We start from the raw sequence: 16,640 nt of genomic DNA on the forward strand, positions 1-16,640 counted from the left end.
AGGACTGAGTTTCACCCCACTGTGAGGACAACTCTTGCCTTAAGTGAACTTGCTTTGTACCATGAGACAGACTAAGATGATTGTTGAACAATCCCCTGTTTCCTCCCTGGCTACAAAAGTGTCTATCAATAGGAAAAGGGAGTTGCAATTTGAGTGTGCAAAGATCACTCATGTGTGCTCCATCACTAATCTGAGGAAAAGCCATGATAATTATCATGTTAAGATGTCAATAATGCTTCCATCTTCAGGCAAACTTAAAAGCATGCTCATGTTTTTAACAATTGTCATTGTGACTTTCTTCTGAAGTCCTAATCCAAAGTTAACAGGTACCATCTTATTGATCCTGCAGATCCAAAACCTGAAGGAAAACATGGTGTACCAGTTCCAGGTGGCTGCTGCTAACCTGGCAGGGGTTGGGGCACCCTCCAAACCCAGCAAGCCCTTCAAATGTGAAGAGTGGACCATTGCTGTGCCTGGTAGGATCCTGAGTGGGACACAGCCCGGGAATGCTCTGGGAATGATTATCTAATGCAGGCATTTTGCAGGGGAGTCAACAGAACACCGAAGTTCATGGCTAGGCTTGAATCATCAGCACTTTGATTTAGTACCATTACAGTGATGTCTTACATAATCCCTATTTAATTGTAGCATTTTACAAGCAAGTTTTTCAGTTTTCTTTATCTTTCCTTCTTTGTTCCTCTACTGAGTCTGGCACTTTGCTTTCTAGTTTAAGTGCTAGACATAAATACCTGTCTAAGGTACAAGGCAGAGAAGAATGGGGTCTTTTATCCCTTGTCTAAATCTATCACTACAAGGCCAGATCCTTGACCTTTTAAAGTTCATTGAAATGAAAGAAAACAACCTCCACTGACTTCAGTGAACTTTAGACCAGTCCTTGAAGCAGCACATAGCTTAATAATTAACTTATTTCCTCGAATTTAGGGATTATTTTTTTATTTTTCCATTTTGTAAGCTCATGAATATTTGATCAAGATACCAATCTCAACCAATTAGATTGTGTTTCGGGTTAGTCTTTTTAATTGGCATGGGTTGTATTTACAGTGGGTCTAGGTATGATACAGAGGAGCTAAATGTTGTATACGTTCTGTGTACAGTTCTGGGTTTTGTCTGGTTTTGGTTCTGGAGCGTTATGCATTGGTCCCTTTGGGATTTATTTTGACACCACAACCCCAACTTTTACATTTCAGGGCCACCCCATGATGTCAAATGCACAGAAGTTAGGAAGGACTCTCTGGTGTTACTGTGGAAGGAACCAGTTTATTCTGGTCGTAGTCCCATAGTTGGTTATTATGTTGATATGAAGGAAGCTGAAGCAAAGGAGGAACACTGGAGAAGTGTCAATGAGAAGCCCCTTCAAAAGAAATACTTAAAGGTAAATAGCTGAAAATTCAAATACTGGCATAGCAGCATAACCTTGGAGAAGTCAGACTTTGATAGCACCTGCCTGTGCTGATCATGGCTCTACTTAAAGGAATACTCAGTAGGCCATATGATTCACAATTTTGTGGAATGGCTTCTAAATAAGTGATCAGCAGTATCACAGTTCTAGAGATAAGTCTGAAGTAGGTTGGCTATTTTTATGCTTTTCAGAATATTTGAAAGACAACTCATTTTAAAGTGTGATTCTTTCATATATCCTTTAAAGGAGTATCCCCGGGTGATGTAATGTCAGTATAATTCCTCAAATCACTGCAATTAAATCTGTACTATTAAATTCCCTCTTGTTTCTAAATAGGTGTGGCTGGCACTTATTACCCTGATAATTCAATTTTTTCAAGCCAGCATTTATCTGCAGTAAAAAGACTATTATAGTTTCATAAGAGTATGAAACTATGATGTTTCAGAGGTCAATGTACATGGGTTAAAAACATCCTGTTCCAAAAACCAGTGCTCCTTTTGCTAAGAAATCAATTACAGCAATGACACTGCCTGAACATTAACTATGCACATGAGGAAGGAGCAAGTCACACAGGTCATGTCATGTCACTCTGGAATTGAATAAAAAAAATAAAAAATTGGAAAATAAACAAAACAAGAAAGGAAATAGAATTGTCAAATACCCAGACTGATGTTAATAAGTGTGAAATTAAAATCAGTGTTTTGCAACACACCACTATAAATATATATGTTTGGTTCCTCCAGATTGGTGGCCTGACACAAGGTGTGAGCTACGTGTTTCGTGTGCGGGCAACAAACCAGGCGGGCGTTGGGAAACCATCGGATGTCACAGATGCTGTCATAGCTGAAACACGACCAGGTTCGTTAGAAAGACTTCCTCTTTGTCATCATATTTATTTACACTGGTCCCTGTTTGTGCAATGTGCTTACCTGCAGGCTATGTGCCAAGAATCTGATCCTTCTCAAGTCAAGCTTTTTTATGAAGCAAGATATGAGTCGAGGTCTATATCTTAAGTTCATTGTCTGGTATGTTTTAAGGTCAGAAGAGATTTTCTTATCATAACTACAGGTTCAGGAATATAAAGAAGCAATAAAATTGTAAATTGTGCATGTCTCTACAGGTAGGTGCGTAAGTAGAGGACTGAGTAAGATCAGCTTAATGAAACAATGTTACAGATATAAGTTTTGTCCTTCCTGCATTAAACCAGTTATTTATGCTTTATCATTCTTGTTTTCTTATGTAACGTGCCTCAGGAAAGGATAAAAGAAACCACATTTTTGTCTTGGTCTTTAAAAGAAAGTTTTTAAAAGCACAGTGAAGTCATTTTGGAGACCACTTTCAGTAGGAATTCAAGTGCAATTCTTTGTTGGACTCATCCTTGAAGGCTGGCTCCAGTGTGTCTCTAAGGCTGGCTCTTAGTGCATCTCTAAGACTAGCAAGAAACACAGGAACCAGTGCAGAGGCACCATCTCCATACCTGGAACTTTGGAACTTCACAAAACCCCTGGGGCTTATTTAGCTATACAAGTAAAATAGGTGACTGCTCAGAGACAACACTTTTTGTCACCAAGCCCCCGACAAAAAACACAAGCATGGACTTGTGGCTTCCTCATCTATAGAGTATTTTGGAAGTGCAGGATCCTACAAGGTGCAAAAATGAAATCCCAGATATTTTAAACAAATTTAGTATAAGGTTAGTATGATGTAATAAGGTATAGGGGTACAACTCAACCTTGATCCATCATACACTCTCTTCTCCTCTGACTACACCTCCAGACTTCATTTCCCTGGGATCCTTCCCCAGTTTCTAACCCCTAGGTTCATTTCTGCATCCTTCTGCTCAGCTGTCATAGATACTCAATCCTTATGACCAGGGCAGCAAAAATTCTAACAAGTATTGAGTTAGTCCTCAAGTGAGGATGTAAGTCAAGAAAGCCTCAAAAAGGAGGTCTGAAGCTAAAGGTGTAAAAGAACTGGAAAACTCAGAGGAGGGAGACTGGGGTGACTGCTGTTGAGCTGGGATGGGAAAAAGGCACTGGAAGGAGTAGATGGTCACTTGAAAGCATGTAACAGTGGGATGCAAGAACAAAAAGGTAAGCAATTGTGTGAATAAGAAGGGTTTGAAAAATAGAGGAGATGTAATTTCAGATCTATAAGATGCAGATGCACCTTATTTCTATCATCTATCTTAGAGGGCTATTTCTATCAACTGCAAGTGGATAAGGCAAACCTGAAAAATTTGTTCCTGAAAACAGCTATATACAGCAGCACTTCTAAAAAGGGAATTAAGCACTATTAATACTAAACTTTTGGCTTTGTTAGCCTGTTTTCATTGAGGGTTAATATCTGTGTGTCATAATTCTGATAAAATGTTGTGCTGATAACACTCTTCAACTATCCTAAATAAAGGATTGGCCATGTTACTACAATTGAAAAAAAAATACAAACAAACTCTTGTGAAGATGACCAACATGACAAAAAAAAAAAATTGTACACTATTTTCAGTGCTCACTCAAAGGAGGTGAACTTGAGAAGAACATTTGTTTTACATACCTCACCATTAGAGAAGGAGGGTTCATAGCTATGACGTCTGAGGGATCACCAGAAAGTGAGCATTTAGCCCAGTGAACACTCAGAGAAACTGAAAATTACTTATATGTACAAATCTACTTGACCCATATTTTGAACTGAGATCTGCTGATACAGAATCCACCAAACTAAGCTTCTTAAAAGTATTAAGAAAAGACAAAAGCTTATTAAAAACAATTATTTCATAAAAGAGCCACTTGAACAGGCTTCCACCTTTCTCACTCTAACCACGAAAATGTCGAGAACAATCACACAATTTTAAAGAAATTACCACAACTATTTTGGTTTTGCCCAATGAATCATGCCTCTATTACCATCTTGGATAGAGATAGAGACAAAATATTGTCAGGACTCTCTAGATAGTTCCTGCTGGAATGCTGGTTTTGGTGAATGTGTAAAATCTCAAGACAACTGAGATTTCTAATCAAAGAATGTAAGCAAATAATATCCTGGATGAAAATACCTGCTTTCATACAAAGGGTGCCAGTTGTATTTATCCAAATAAATGTGTAAGTATAATGATTCAGTAATTTGCATCCACTTTCTTTTCTTTGAAAACCATGTTTAATTTGTACAGTTATCTTCTAAAATTAAATGAAAAATCCCAACCATGTAAACAAATACTAATCCAGGCTACTTTTGATCAGTATCTTTGGCTATTTTTTGACAAAAGCACTTCAGCATATGTGGATCTCACAGGAAACAAGAGAAATCTAAGAGCAGACTGCAACTCTTCAACATTGCTGCTCTTAGTCCTTGTTTGTCCTGATGCAAAGCAAAATTAGATTATGAGCTTCCACCAGCCACTTGAGAAGGGCCTGAACCTCAGAAATTGAGGAAACTGTCCCATTCAACTTTTCTGACTGGCTGTAGTCAAAATGATGCCATTGCCTCTAGTGTGTAGGTGTCTGGTTTATGTTCTGTTATTTCTTTCCTTTCAATGCAATAAAATGCTCAGATAAATGGAGATGTGATATGACATCTAAGTATTTTATTTCTTGCTGTGACTCTAAGAGAAGCTCTGGATGATATGTTGAAACTACCAAGCTATCTAGAGGAGGGAGATTAAGACTGCTAGTACTATGGCAGCTTCTTTGGTTCTACTTTGATGGATAGGTGGAGTGAGGTCTTCAAATGTGGTCATTAACTGAAACTTTTTTTTTTACTCATATAAATATTAGAGGTAAATTCCATCATCACTTCAGGAAAAAAATGCTATACATTATTACCATAATGAGAATACTTTAAAACAAATGTAAAAGATTGTTCAAATCACCTTTACAGCTGTAATTCTTTCCATGTCACATAAAGTACCATCAAAAGATTCATGGGCTAATGACCTAGAGGGAACTAAACACTAATGAAATTTCAAGTGATGAATTTTGCATATAATAAATTAAATTATAACAAAAAATTGCAAATACCCTGTTGCTTAGTAAAATCTTTATAGGTCTCAGACTTCATTTATCACATATTGGCACTTAATATGCTTCTCTGCTGCAAGGGCTGGTACATAACAGTACCAAAATGGGAATATTAATCTCATCTTTCATTAAATGCTTATGGCCAAGTGTGAAGACTGAGAAAGCTGTGGGTACACAGATTGTCATGACAGGAGCTGCTCGCAGTGCTGGAAAAGACATATATTGTATTAGGATGATGAAACTCAGAAATCTCCTACTATGCCTGAGGGTCACTAAGAAATATGCTGAAAATAAAGCATTTGATCTCAGTGTCAGGAATAAGGCTCTTGCCTTTAAATACAATACTTTGTGGAGAAAGTGTGTCATTAGTATTCTGGGCAGCTCAGAATTGTCTTAGTCCAAGTAATAGGTCATGAGTGCCCTATTCAGATGCAAGATCCAGCTCAGAGCAGTTCAGAAAGGAAGGCTGGATGTTCTCCAGCACCTCTCAGTGCACATGCTCTCCCTGACATTCTCAGACAAGTTGTTGAAATGAACATTAGTGCCACAGATGACAAGCTCACTGGGTTGCCCAAATCCCAGATGAAATTCCTTCAGCTCCACTGGGGTGTGAGGGAGCAGAATGGAGGTGCCTTCAGGTTGCTGACCCAGGATTCACCCCCAAGGCCTTTTAAAGGACAAACTAGGTCACCCTATCCAGCTCAACGACTGAAGGTACTGGCAAGACTGGGTGGGTGACTTAAGCAGCTAATTGCAAATATTCACTCCCTTTGTGGGCCTAGGATTAATGGTGCCGACAGCAGCAGGGCTGGATGCCAAGCACAGCAATTAAACCAACCTCCCTGAGTGAAGCCAGTGTCACCAAAAATGTGCCTCAGTCACAAATGTGGGCTGCTGAGGCAACTCAACTGCTTCCTCTTCTTCACCTCTTCAAATGCTCATATTTGCATATTATTCCCTGTATAGCACTTACCGTATTAGAGAATAGAAAATCCATGCTGTATAATGAAAGCTCTAACTACTCCTTACCATGGAAAATATTGCTATTCAATAGCTCAGACATTTAGTGGATTTAGAGTCTTGCTTTTGTTCCCCCCTTCAGGCTTTTTCATAGCAAATATTGCAACTCTCATGTATGCTTTGATGCTTGGATTCACATAAATAAATCAGCTGATTTATTATGTGCTTTGACCTGTGGATTAGAAAAAGAACTGTTCTTGTGAATCAAAGACCAGGGATATCGATGAGTGCAGCAATTTATGTTCCAGCTGAGAAAATGGCAAGGATCTGCTTAATCCACTTTCTGAATGATATCCATAGAAAATTGTTTGCTGACTTCTCTGATAAACTGAAATTGCCTTGTTCTTGCTCTTTAAGGAACCAAGGAAGTGGTGGTTGATGTAGATGACAATGGAGTAATTTCCTTGAACTTTGAATGTGATCAGATGTCTCCAGACTCTAAGTTCATTTGGTCCAAGAATTACGAACCAATTCAGGATGACCCACGACTGAACATCGATACCAAAGGCGGAAAGTAAGACCCTCAGGGGTAGCAATAGTCTTGTGTTTGAGAGATCTAGACTGTCACAGAAATCCATCCTTTTAATGTATGATCTCAGGAAGAGTTAAAACTGCCTCTGTTACTTGATGGCTACTTCTGAGAATGCTGTTCTCCAGTAAACCCATACCCAGACCATTTGGAAATTGTAGCTTGCACAAATGAGTCAGACCTTCTCTGTAGGCACTTTAGTGGTGTTTAGGCATGGGGAGAGAAAATCTGTGTCCTGTTACCTTACAACCTGTCAGTCAAGGCAAATTATTACAATTGCTATTACTATTACTATTAGTCCTATTCCTATTATTTTAAATCTCCAAATAATAAAATTATCTGGCTTCTTGCAAAATGCTTTTGCCCTGTAACACAGCTGTAATCTTTGGAAGTGCTGCAGTAAGCAAGGCTTTCTTATGACGGCATCACCATGGCCTGATTTAGTAACTTATATAACGTCTCCAAGCCTACTGTATTTCTTCAGGCTTTTCCCAGAGGAAGACAGGGTGAATGCACAGGTTCAGCCCATGAAGGGCCTATGTGCTCTCTTAGTGACAGAAGCCATATCAAAAGAAAAAGTGGCCCACCACACTCATGATGCTGTCATATGGAGTCTGAGTCGACCTGTATCTATGGTATCCTTCCAGGGTCATCAAAGACTTGACAACATGCCTGTTGATGCCATCACCATTTGTGCCACACATGGTAGGACTAACTCTGAATTATAGGTGACAGAGCCAAATATTTGTCTGTTCAGTCAGAGCAAAAGCTAACACAAGGCTATTCATATCTGGTATTATAGAAAGAAAGGAAGGGTTTGGTTCAGATGGATTTCACCTTTTCATCACAATGCTTTTTTTTCCTCTTATAGGTCAAAACTTGCCTTTAAGGATCTTGGAGAAGATGATTTGGGAATTTACTCTTGTATTGTTACAGACACTGATGGAGTTTCATCAAGCTACACAATTGATGAGGAAGGTAGACATAATGCCTACTAAGCATGCCTAGTTTGTTTTCATATCTGTTTTTCCCTGCTGCTGTGTCTCTCAGATCCAAAAGGCATGCACACACCTCATATTACTTCTTTTATGTCTTTTGCAGAAATGAAACGCCTGCTTGCTCTGAGCCACGAACGCCAATTCCCAAGTAAGTGAATCAATCGTGTCTGTAGGGGAGAGCTTTGCATGCAGTGGGGTAGCACAAGCCTGATCTAGCTGAAGATTTCCCTGCATGTAGCAGGGGGCTTGGACTAGATGGCCTTGGAAGGTCCCTTCCAACCCAAACCATTCTATGTATCTATGATCACAAAGCTCCTACCACCATCAGGTAAGGAGGACACTCTAGTAATTTCAAGTGAAAGTGGGTTTGGAATGAAAAATAAAGATTTTAGGGTTTTTTTTGTCTCCCTCTTTCAGTACATTTGTATATTACTGATGTTCTTTCCGAACTATTGTATGCTACTGCAATAAGTCTGTATAACAACTGGAAAATAAGTATCATATTGGCTTTAATACTTACTCAGCATGCCTGACCTGATTTGAAAACCAGAATTTGAAAGATTCTCTAATTTTTCTCCAACAGAAGTTAACATAAGTTAAATTTAAGGTTAACAAATTTGGCAAGGTTAGTAAGTTCAACTGTAATGATCTATATGTACAGAATTTTCCTGCTGAAATTTATTCTCTCCCTATTTCTTGGAACACTTGACAGAATTTGAACATGGTTTCGACTCTTGGGATGGTATTTTTGTCAATTCCACAGACATTTATAATGTCATGATTTTGTAGCATGATTTGGTTATTTTTATTGGAATATTGCTTGAATAAATGGGGGAAAAATAATATTAGATTACATAATGAATCTTAATGCACATGAGACCTGGCCTCATCTTCTTCCACTATATTCTCTTCTTTTCCATTCCAGACACTAAAACTCTTGCCTGCATTTTAAAATCTTCAGCTTAGTGCATGCGCTGCTGGTGCCTCTTCCAACTCAGCCCACATCACACGTCTCAGCCCAGCCAATCCTTTCCTACAGAAATGGCCTTTTTGCCTACATCATCTCTCTCATTTCCTTTTTTGTCTTTTTCTCATACACTCTACTCTTCTCAACATACTGTATCACTTTTGATAGCTTAATGACAGCCCAAACAAACCCTTGTTTACTCCTTCTCCTCCCAATTATCTTCTCCTAATTATATTTTCACACTAGAAGTCAGTCATCACAAAACCTTGCTGCTGTCGCATGACTTTACTTGCCCTGACCCTTCTCTTCTGAGGACTCTTCCATGCTTTGTGTTCACTACCAACATCACAAAATAAGCTCCTCAGAACACAGATCATACCATCTTTTTTGTACTGTATTAGGTAAAAGCACACACATAGTTGTGCATGAGCTTCCAGAAGGCACAGGCAAAAAAGAGAGATCACTGCAGAAAATATCATTAAGGAGGAAACTGTCTCACATGCTTTGGCCACTCTGGGCCCTTGTGTATGCTTCAAGAAAAATATATATTACAACTAGGGGTTGAGATTCAGCTGTTTGTACTTCTGAGCAGCAATTAATGGAACTTCTGCTTAGAAACACATGCAGCCAGTAACTCCATGGGCAAAGGGATTGCTTGAGTAACAGCCTTACAGAACACAACTACCTATGCATGTACGACAGTGTGTTGGTATGGGTTAAAAATAAACTCTTCCAACTGCTCAATTTAGCCACTGCCTGAGGACTGCCTGTCAAGTGCTGCCAGTAATTTGTGATGCTATACAAATAGGATGTAAAACCACTGGAAAGGGCCTAAAATAGCAATCGGTGCTTATGGAAATATTTTAAATAAGACTTTTGCTCATGGCTGACTGTAAGGCAAATTTGTCCAGTTCCTTTAGGCTGAGAAGTAATCTTTTTGTCCAAAAAAGAATCCTTTTGCATCCTTTCAGCCATTTATTTAACAGCTGCAGAGATACTTTCCTCTCTTCCATGTTAGTCTAAGATATTCTTAGTTAATAACACGCAAGACAAGTGGGGGTTTAAAATTGCTGTAGAGATGACAGTGAGACAAAAGCAGTGCAGCCTGATGTCTATTCACACTCCCACTTGCTTCCTGTAGCATTTCAGTTGCTTTGTTTTAAGAAATCATGCAAGCCCTGAGATTCCTTCTGTTTCTTACACACCGAGTGATGTGCTGAGTGAGGAAGGCTCACATGAACCATTGGCACAGCAGGGACACATTTCCATGGGGTTGTCTTTGACCCACTTCCTCATGGCAGTGCTGCCCTTCCAGGCTCCAGGCTTTTCCCTCTCCGGTTAAACATGTGACTTTTCATAATTCTCTTTGTTTCCCTGTGACTGTTGCCTCACCTCCCAGGAGCTTTTATCAGAGGCAGGCCCTGTGCCACTCAGGCACTGAAAGCACACGTGTGGGTGTGGGGTGTGTGGGAGGGAGAAGGAGTGAGTGTGGCAAAGGAAAAGCTGGGGGGTACTCACCCCCCAAATCTGTTTGGCAGTGGGGTGGGGTGGGATGGCAGCTGTGCTCCAGAAGGCACTCCAGTCATTTAGAAGGGTGCAAATAGAAAAATGAGAGAAATCAGACATTACTTTGGTCCCAGTCCTCTTCTGCTGCAGCTGAGCCTTTGCATACCGTGAGCTAAAAAAAAACAGCCTGCCCTAGGAGGTGTGTCTTTACCACCAGACTATATCATCATGTGTTTTGCAACGTGTCTGTGCACTGTCCTGAGCCATTCTATGCTGCACCCTAGCAGTGCAGACTTTACACTACTGAGAAAGTAGAGCCTGGGGGAGAGTTCACACACAGCAGCACACGTAATCCTGAGAGCATGATTTTTATTGAGGATCTGTGCATCCACTAAGAGATAACATGTCAGAAGTCAATGAGATGAGCAATACACCCCAATATCAGAATCTAACTACTCATGTTTAATGTTGCTGATTATGGTGTCTCAAAAAAAGTTGAAGTGAAAGCAAACTTAGGACTGTTACTAACAGGAACTAACTAACTAAAAAAAGAGTTACCTATGGTATAGTACACGATTTTTACTTTTTTTTCTTCTCTGTTGACACAATGAACTGTTTTAGATGTGGGGGTTTCGGTTATTTACAGGAAAACAAATGTACTGGGGAGACTGAGGATGTATTGGGATGTTTGGTGAATTCTGGAGATGGAGATTCCACTCAGCAGAGGATCAGAGTGTTTTCAAAAATCTCCCAACCAACAGCTCAGCAGCTGACTTTCTGATCTGGCTTTGTTGGGGTTTTTCTGTGTTTTGTTTATTTCCCCTCTAAGTCAGTTCACTGTCTTACAGTAATATTATTAGACAACTCATTAAACATGGGTCTGCAGCATACAGACTCATGTAATGCTGCACAGATACTTGCAGTTTGCATTTGAAATAGCCTTGTTTTAGAACAGAGCATAACTCAAATCTTGAACTCTTTTAGTTTGGACAGACCCTGTGATTGAAGGATCAAAAGAATAAATCTGATCTGTCATTCTGTGTATATGTGGGTGGAGAATAAGTTCTGTCTATATAAGAGCACTTATGAGCTAGTTACCTTGCATACAGTATTCAAGTATGGAAGGATAAAGTGGCTTTCCAGTTGTAGTAGACAATAGTTGTTGGGGCAAAGGCAAAAGATATGCATCATTCCTTTCTTTCTTCTTTGTAGCTATCCCACTTACCTCTGAGTTGGCAGTGGAAATCTTAGAAAAAGGAGAAGTGAGATTCTGGCTGCAAGCTGAAAAACTGTCCGGCAATGCAAAGGCCAACTTTGTGTTTAATGACAAGGAGATTTTCAATGGAGAGGTAAGGCTTTTCATGCTTACATGTGTTTGCATTTTCATGAGTATCAATGAGGATTACTGCCTCTATCTTCAGTATACTTCCAACTAGTGTTCCACTCTGATGCATTTTCATGAGAAATAGCATATGTCATGGAAAGCATGATTAGGAAGATTTTATCCATAGTTCTGAGCTCCAGATGAATTCTAGTGGATGCATTCTATAAAGGGAAGTTATATGCGTTCCTGCCATTTTTGTGAATACCCTGTGTTCTATTAACTGTGGTCTTCAAGGAATCACTGCTCCTACTTCCTTCATCTATAGCCCTAGAATAGCCTTGTTCTCACCTCTCTTTGTGGTTTGAAGGAATTTATTACATCACAGAAAAATTCCCAAGTGGTTGTTTCCAGCTGCAGAACTTGTTACCTCCAACGACGGGACATGGCATGATTTTGTTGCAACACTGATATCAGAGAGAAGGCAGAGATGGAGCATTCTAGACACAACCTTGTAAATTATAATCACCCTCAAAGAAAGTTTTATTCTGAAGAGATGCAAATCTAAAAACCTTTCTAATGAAAAAGAACATAGTACTCACTGTGCAACAGGCATGTCATGTGTTTATACAGCATCAGTAAATAAACAGATTTATTTATTTGGTTGAACATTTGGAGCTGGAGCTAGTGAGTCTAGAATAGGATAGGGATCTGAACAAATGGGAACCTGAAGAAGAGGGAATCGAAATAAAGAAAACAAAATTCTCCTAAAGAGGCTATTATAACACTTCACAAATATTTTCTGTCTCTGACATGTACTAATTGTTGCTTTACTTTCCACTCCTGTAGAAATATAAAATGAAGGTGGACAAGAATACTGGCCTTGTTGAAATGATTATGGATAAACTTGAGGAAAAGGATGAAGGCACTTACACGTTCCAGCTGCAGGATGGAAAAGCAACCAATCAATCTAGTCTTGTCCTCATTGGAGATGGTAGGCTAATCTGTACTATGCAGTGGGCTGGAAAAATTATACCAAGATTACCTCAGTTGTCACCTTCATTTTTCACTGTTTTCAACACCAATAGACATTCCAATTTTTTTATGTCACAGTTGTGCCTACCTCCTACAGGACAGGGCATGTGTGTGAACTAAAATTTTTAAAGTGATGGGAGGAAGGGGAATTGTTACAGAAATATAAAGTACTGCAACATGTAGTGGTTTGCTTTCCTATGAGTGTAATGAAAATTTCCCATATAAAAAGCCCATTCAGCTGGGAACAAGTAGCTGCACCTGTTAGAGCTCAAGCAGCTGCTGACTCTGCTGCCTCTCACTTGCCTTCCTATGGCCAGATTCTCACTGGCATCCAAGGGACAGAGTTAGACCAAACTGTTACAGTGACATTCAGCATTGTACAAATGGTACATGAAGTCTGACCTTGTATTTCTCACTGGTTTTAATTCCTAGTATTCAAGAAGCTACGGGATGAAGCAGATTTCCAGAGAAAAGAGTGGCACAGGAAACAAGGTGATAATATGAATACTTATAAGAATCACATATGTATTAGTCTGTTAAAAGTTTGTTTATATTTTTATATATTTATTTGAAATACATGGGGTTTGTTGTGTTACGTAGTAACTTCTGAAGCAGAAATAGGAAAAAAATGACACATTAAAATATAACAGTATTCTTGTCAAGTAAAACACGTCTTTCATTTTGCATTATGAATACTATCGATGTGACCTTTAAAAATATACCTGTAATTTCAAACAGGTCCTCATTTTGTGGATAAACTGGGATGGGAAGTTACCGATGAGTGTAATGTGCTGTTGAAATGTAAGGTAAGGGGCAACGAAAACCCTGAGTACAATATTCAGAGAGCACCACACTGGCCTACCACTACCTAGATGGTTGGGAAGGGACTAAAGACATGCCCTTTGTTTTTGTACTCCCAGCTGCATGTTGGACAGTGACAGAGCCTGTGAAGGTTAATTCTGCTGAGGCAACAGCTCATTGCATGTAACAAAATATGTTGGAAGATAGCTTGAATTTATTTCTTCTGGTTTGTCAGCCACCCACTCAGAGAAAGCCACCTGGAAAGGAATGACAAGTCATTGTAAATCCAGAGGTTTACTGATTTATGACATGTAGAAATTCCCTGGGCGGGAACAGCTCATTCTCTGGTCTCCTTTTCTCTCTCTTTGCATCCCCGTTGTTTTCCCTCTTGCCTCCCTCATTTTAAGATGGAGGCCTGCAGTAACTCACTGCCATCAGGTTGTAAAGCTTGCTGCTCTTCTGTGAGAGACCTGAACATGCTAACCCATGGAACAAAGCTAACCCAAGCTACAGCACCAAGCTCCCCTGCTTAGATGAAGTGAATAATTGCAATGTGGTTTCCATCCATTTTAGGTGGCTAATATTAAGAAGGAAACACACATTGTGTGGTACAAAGATGACAGGGAGATTATGGTAGATGAAGAACATGACTTTAAGGATGGCGTGTGTACTCTGCTGATATCAGAGGTGAGTGACTGTCTTCATTAGCCCTCAGCTGAAATTAGTGTTCAGATGAATTATGTGATCTAATCTGGTACTCCAGCAGAACAATTGAAAAAGGAAGTGGGTTTTAAAAATGGAAAAGCTCACAAGGCGTCTGTGTTTTCACTAAAGCAAATGTCTGTCTCTAACTGCTTGTTCAGATTTTCAGGAAATGATGACAGAAGAGATAATAAGATTGTCACTTCCTTTGCATGTCAATTTAGAAACAGATTGAGACCACATTTCCATTCTGAATAGCATTTGGAAAGTGCTTGTCACTCAGGCTTTCAGAGTCACCAGAGGGGTCTGGTTCATGTCCAGCCTTGCAGCAGATTTGGGGTAGGACAAGGACCTGCATATCAGGACCTCCTGCCAAAGCCCATCCCACCATCCCAGCCAGGAGCAGGGCAGCTGGGGGACACAGGGGCAGCCCAGGCATGGGGTACCTGCCTGGGGACAGGGGTGGGATATTAGCTGGGTTCACAGGTAAAAACTAGATTTTCCTACAGTTCCTGCTCTGAAAACTGGTTTTATGGTTACAATATTGCAGTTTTCTAAGAAAGATGCTGGCACTTATGAAGTCATACTGAAGGACGACAGAGGAAAGGACACCAGTGAGCTACAGCTCAAGGACACAGGTCAGAGTCTGGCTGTGGTCAGCCACACCAGCAGATGCCCTGACTGCAGTGGGTTCAGGGTAATACAGGCATCTGCACATGTTGCCTTCCTGTGGCTTTGTTCCTCATGCATACAAGATCATCTAATTAGAAAAACTGAGATTTTACAGTTCAAATAACATTTGTATACAGCTTATTGCATGTGGATTCTGTATACTTTTGGGAGCATAAAGTGATTAATGTCATGCAAAATGATAACAGATTTCTTCAGGGGGCCATCAATAATCCTACAAGTACAGAAAAAAATACAGAACTAGATAATTTTAAAATATTTTTATTATATTTTGCCAATTACTTAGAGGCCTTTTCACTTACTGTGATTACCATATTCTTAACATTTCAGTCCTATCCATTAGAATGTATATAGATGGGTTAGCATTCCAGCTAAATAGTGTCATTTACAAAAATAGTGTAATATAACATTGTCTTGCTCAGCTGCAGCAGTATTCATCAAGGTTTCACTTAAGTAAAGTCTGGAAACTGTAAAATAACAGGCTACATTTTTGCATTACTCAGATTTCTAATATGCTTGAAAAGGTAGCTTTTTCAAAGACTGCTTGTTCAAATTTTCTGGGGAGAATATTTCAGAGCCAGTACTTGTCCTACTGTTAACTGTGCTTGAACTGCAGACACAGAGTCTTAGTCTCCGGATTTTATTTCCACAGCTTTTGCAGATCTGATGAATGAAGTATGCAGAAGGATTGGTAAGCACTTAATTCTTTTTTCGAATGAATGACTCATTGTAGCACTCAATGAATAGCTGTATGGCTGCATAAAACCATGTGCTCTTCTTTCAGCTTTATCTGCAACAGACCTGAAAATCCAGAGCACAGCTGAGGGTATCAGGCTGTACTCCTATGTTACTTATTATGTGGAAGATTTGAGAGTAGGCTGGGTGCACAAGTAAGTACACAAGAGCTTTGCAAAACCCAGTGCAATTTTGGTTTCATAGATTCAGAAAGAACCTCTATATGCGAGAGAGATGAGGCCCAGGTTTCCTCTCCTCTCTCATGAGTCCTTGTCTCACTTGAGTTTGTTTCAGTCAATTACATTCACAGGAAATCAGTATGAGAGTCAGGTGTGGTGGTTCCAGGCCCTCCTGCTGTTTCTCTCATGAAAAACATGCCACGGGATGCCAGCAGGATTGTGCTGCTTCAGAGCACTTCCCACCTCCCCAGTGAGAGCTGCATCTGTCCCTCACTCAGTTTTAAGGAATGATGCAAATATAACCAGAGAGACCGTCAGGCTTCAAAAGAGTCCAGCACCATGGGTTCAGAGATACCTGCCTGGAGGTCTGCTTGTCTAGAAGCCACAATTCAGTGGAACTGGGACAAGCAGGCACATCCTCTTAATGCATGGCTTCATTTTTAGGAGGCAAAGCAAATTCCAACATGTGCTCAGGGCAGTAAAATCCAGACAGCCCCTGCTGCAAGCAGTAGAGACCTAACCAAGACAGACAGAAGAACTGAGATTTAAAAAAAGAATTTGAATGCCCAGCTCCCGGTCAAATTAATGGGAGTTGCACATCTAAATCTACGAGACAGCTTTGAAATCTCAGCCAGTACAAACAGCTTGCTTTGGAAAACCCAGAGAAGTAAACAAGAGAAGTAAACAACTTAGATCAATTCAAATCCATTTTATTACTATTCTT

The 16,640-nt window shown here is 39.8% G+C and overlaps 1 protein-coding gene across 1 annotated transcript in view; it reads left to right on the forward strand.

The window, feature by feature from the left end:
• MYOM1 (myomesin 1) overlaps nt 1–16,640 on the forward strand; it is a 73,704-nt gene that overhangs the window by 39,249 nt on the left and 17,815 nt on the right. The window contains exons 19-32 of the mRNA XM_088173654.1: nt 350–476; nt 1,209–1,393; nt 2,164–2,278; nt 6,811–6,967; nt 7,854–7,960; nt 8,084–8,128; nt 11,666–11,802; nt 12,624–12,768; nt 13,242–13,301; nt 13,548–13,615; nt 14,184–14,297; nt 14,863–14,950; nt 15,655–15,693; nt 15,787–15,892. Of these exons, the coding sequence (XP_088029780.1) occupies nt 350–476; nt 1,209–1,393; nt 2,164–2,278; nt 6,811–6,967; nt 7,854–7,960; nt 8,084–8,128; nt 11,666–11,802; nt 12,624–12,768; nt 13,242–13,301; nt 13,548–13,615; nt 14,184–14,297; nt 14,863–14,950; nt 15,655–15,693; nt 15,787–15,892 (1,493 nt within the window). The remainder of the gene's footprint in view (nt 1–349; nt 477–1,208; nt 1,394–2,163; nt 2,279–6,810; nt 6,968–7,853; nt 7,961–8,083; nt 8,129–11,665; nt 11,803–12,623; nt 12,769–13,241; nt 13,302–13,547; nt 13,616–14,183; nt 14,298–14,862; nt 14,951–15,654; nt 15,694–15,786; nt 15,893–16,640) is intronic.

Source organism: Sturnus vulgaris, chromosome 1, assembly GCF_052056855.1.
Source record: "Sturnus vulgaris isolate bStuVul1 chromosome 1, bStuVul1.hap1, whole genome shotgun sequence".
Taxonomy (NCBI): domain Eukaryota; kingdom Metazoa; phylum Chordata; class Aves; order Passeriformes; family Sturnidae; genus Sturnus; species Sturnus vulgaris.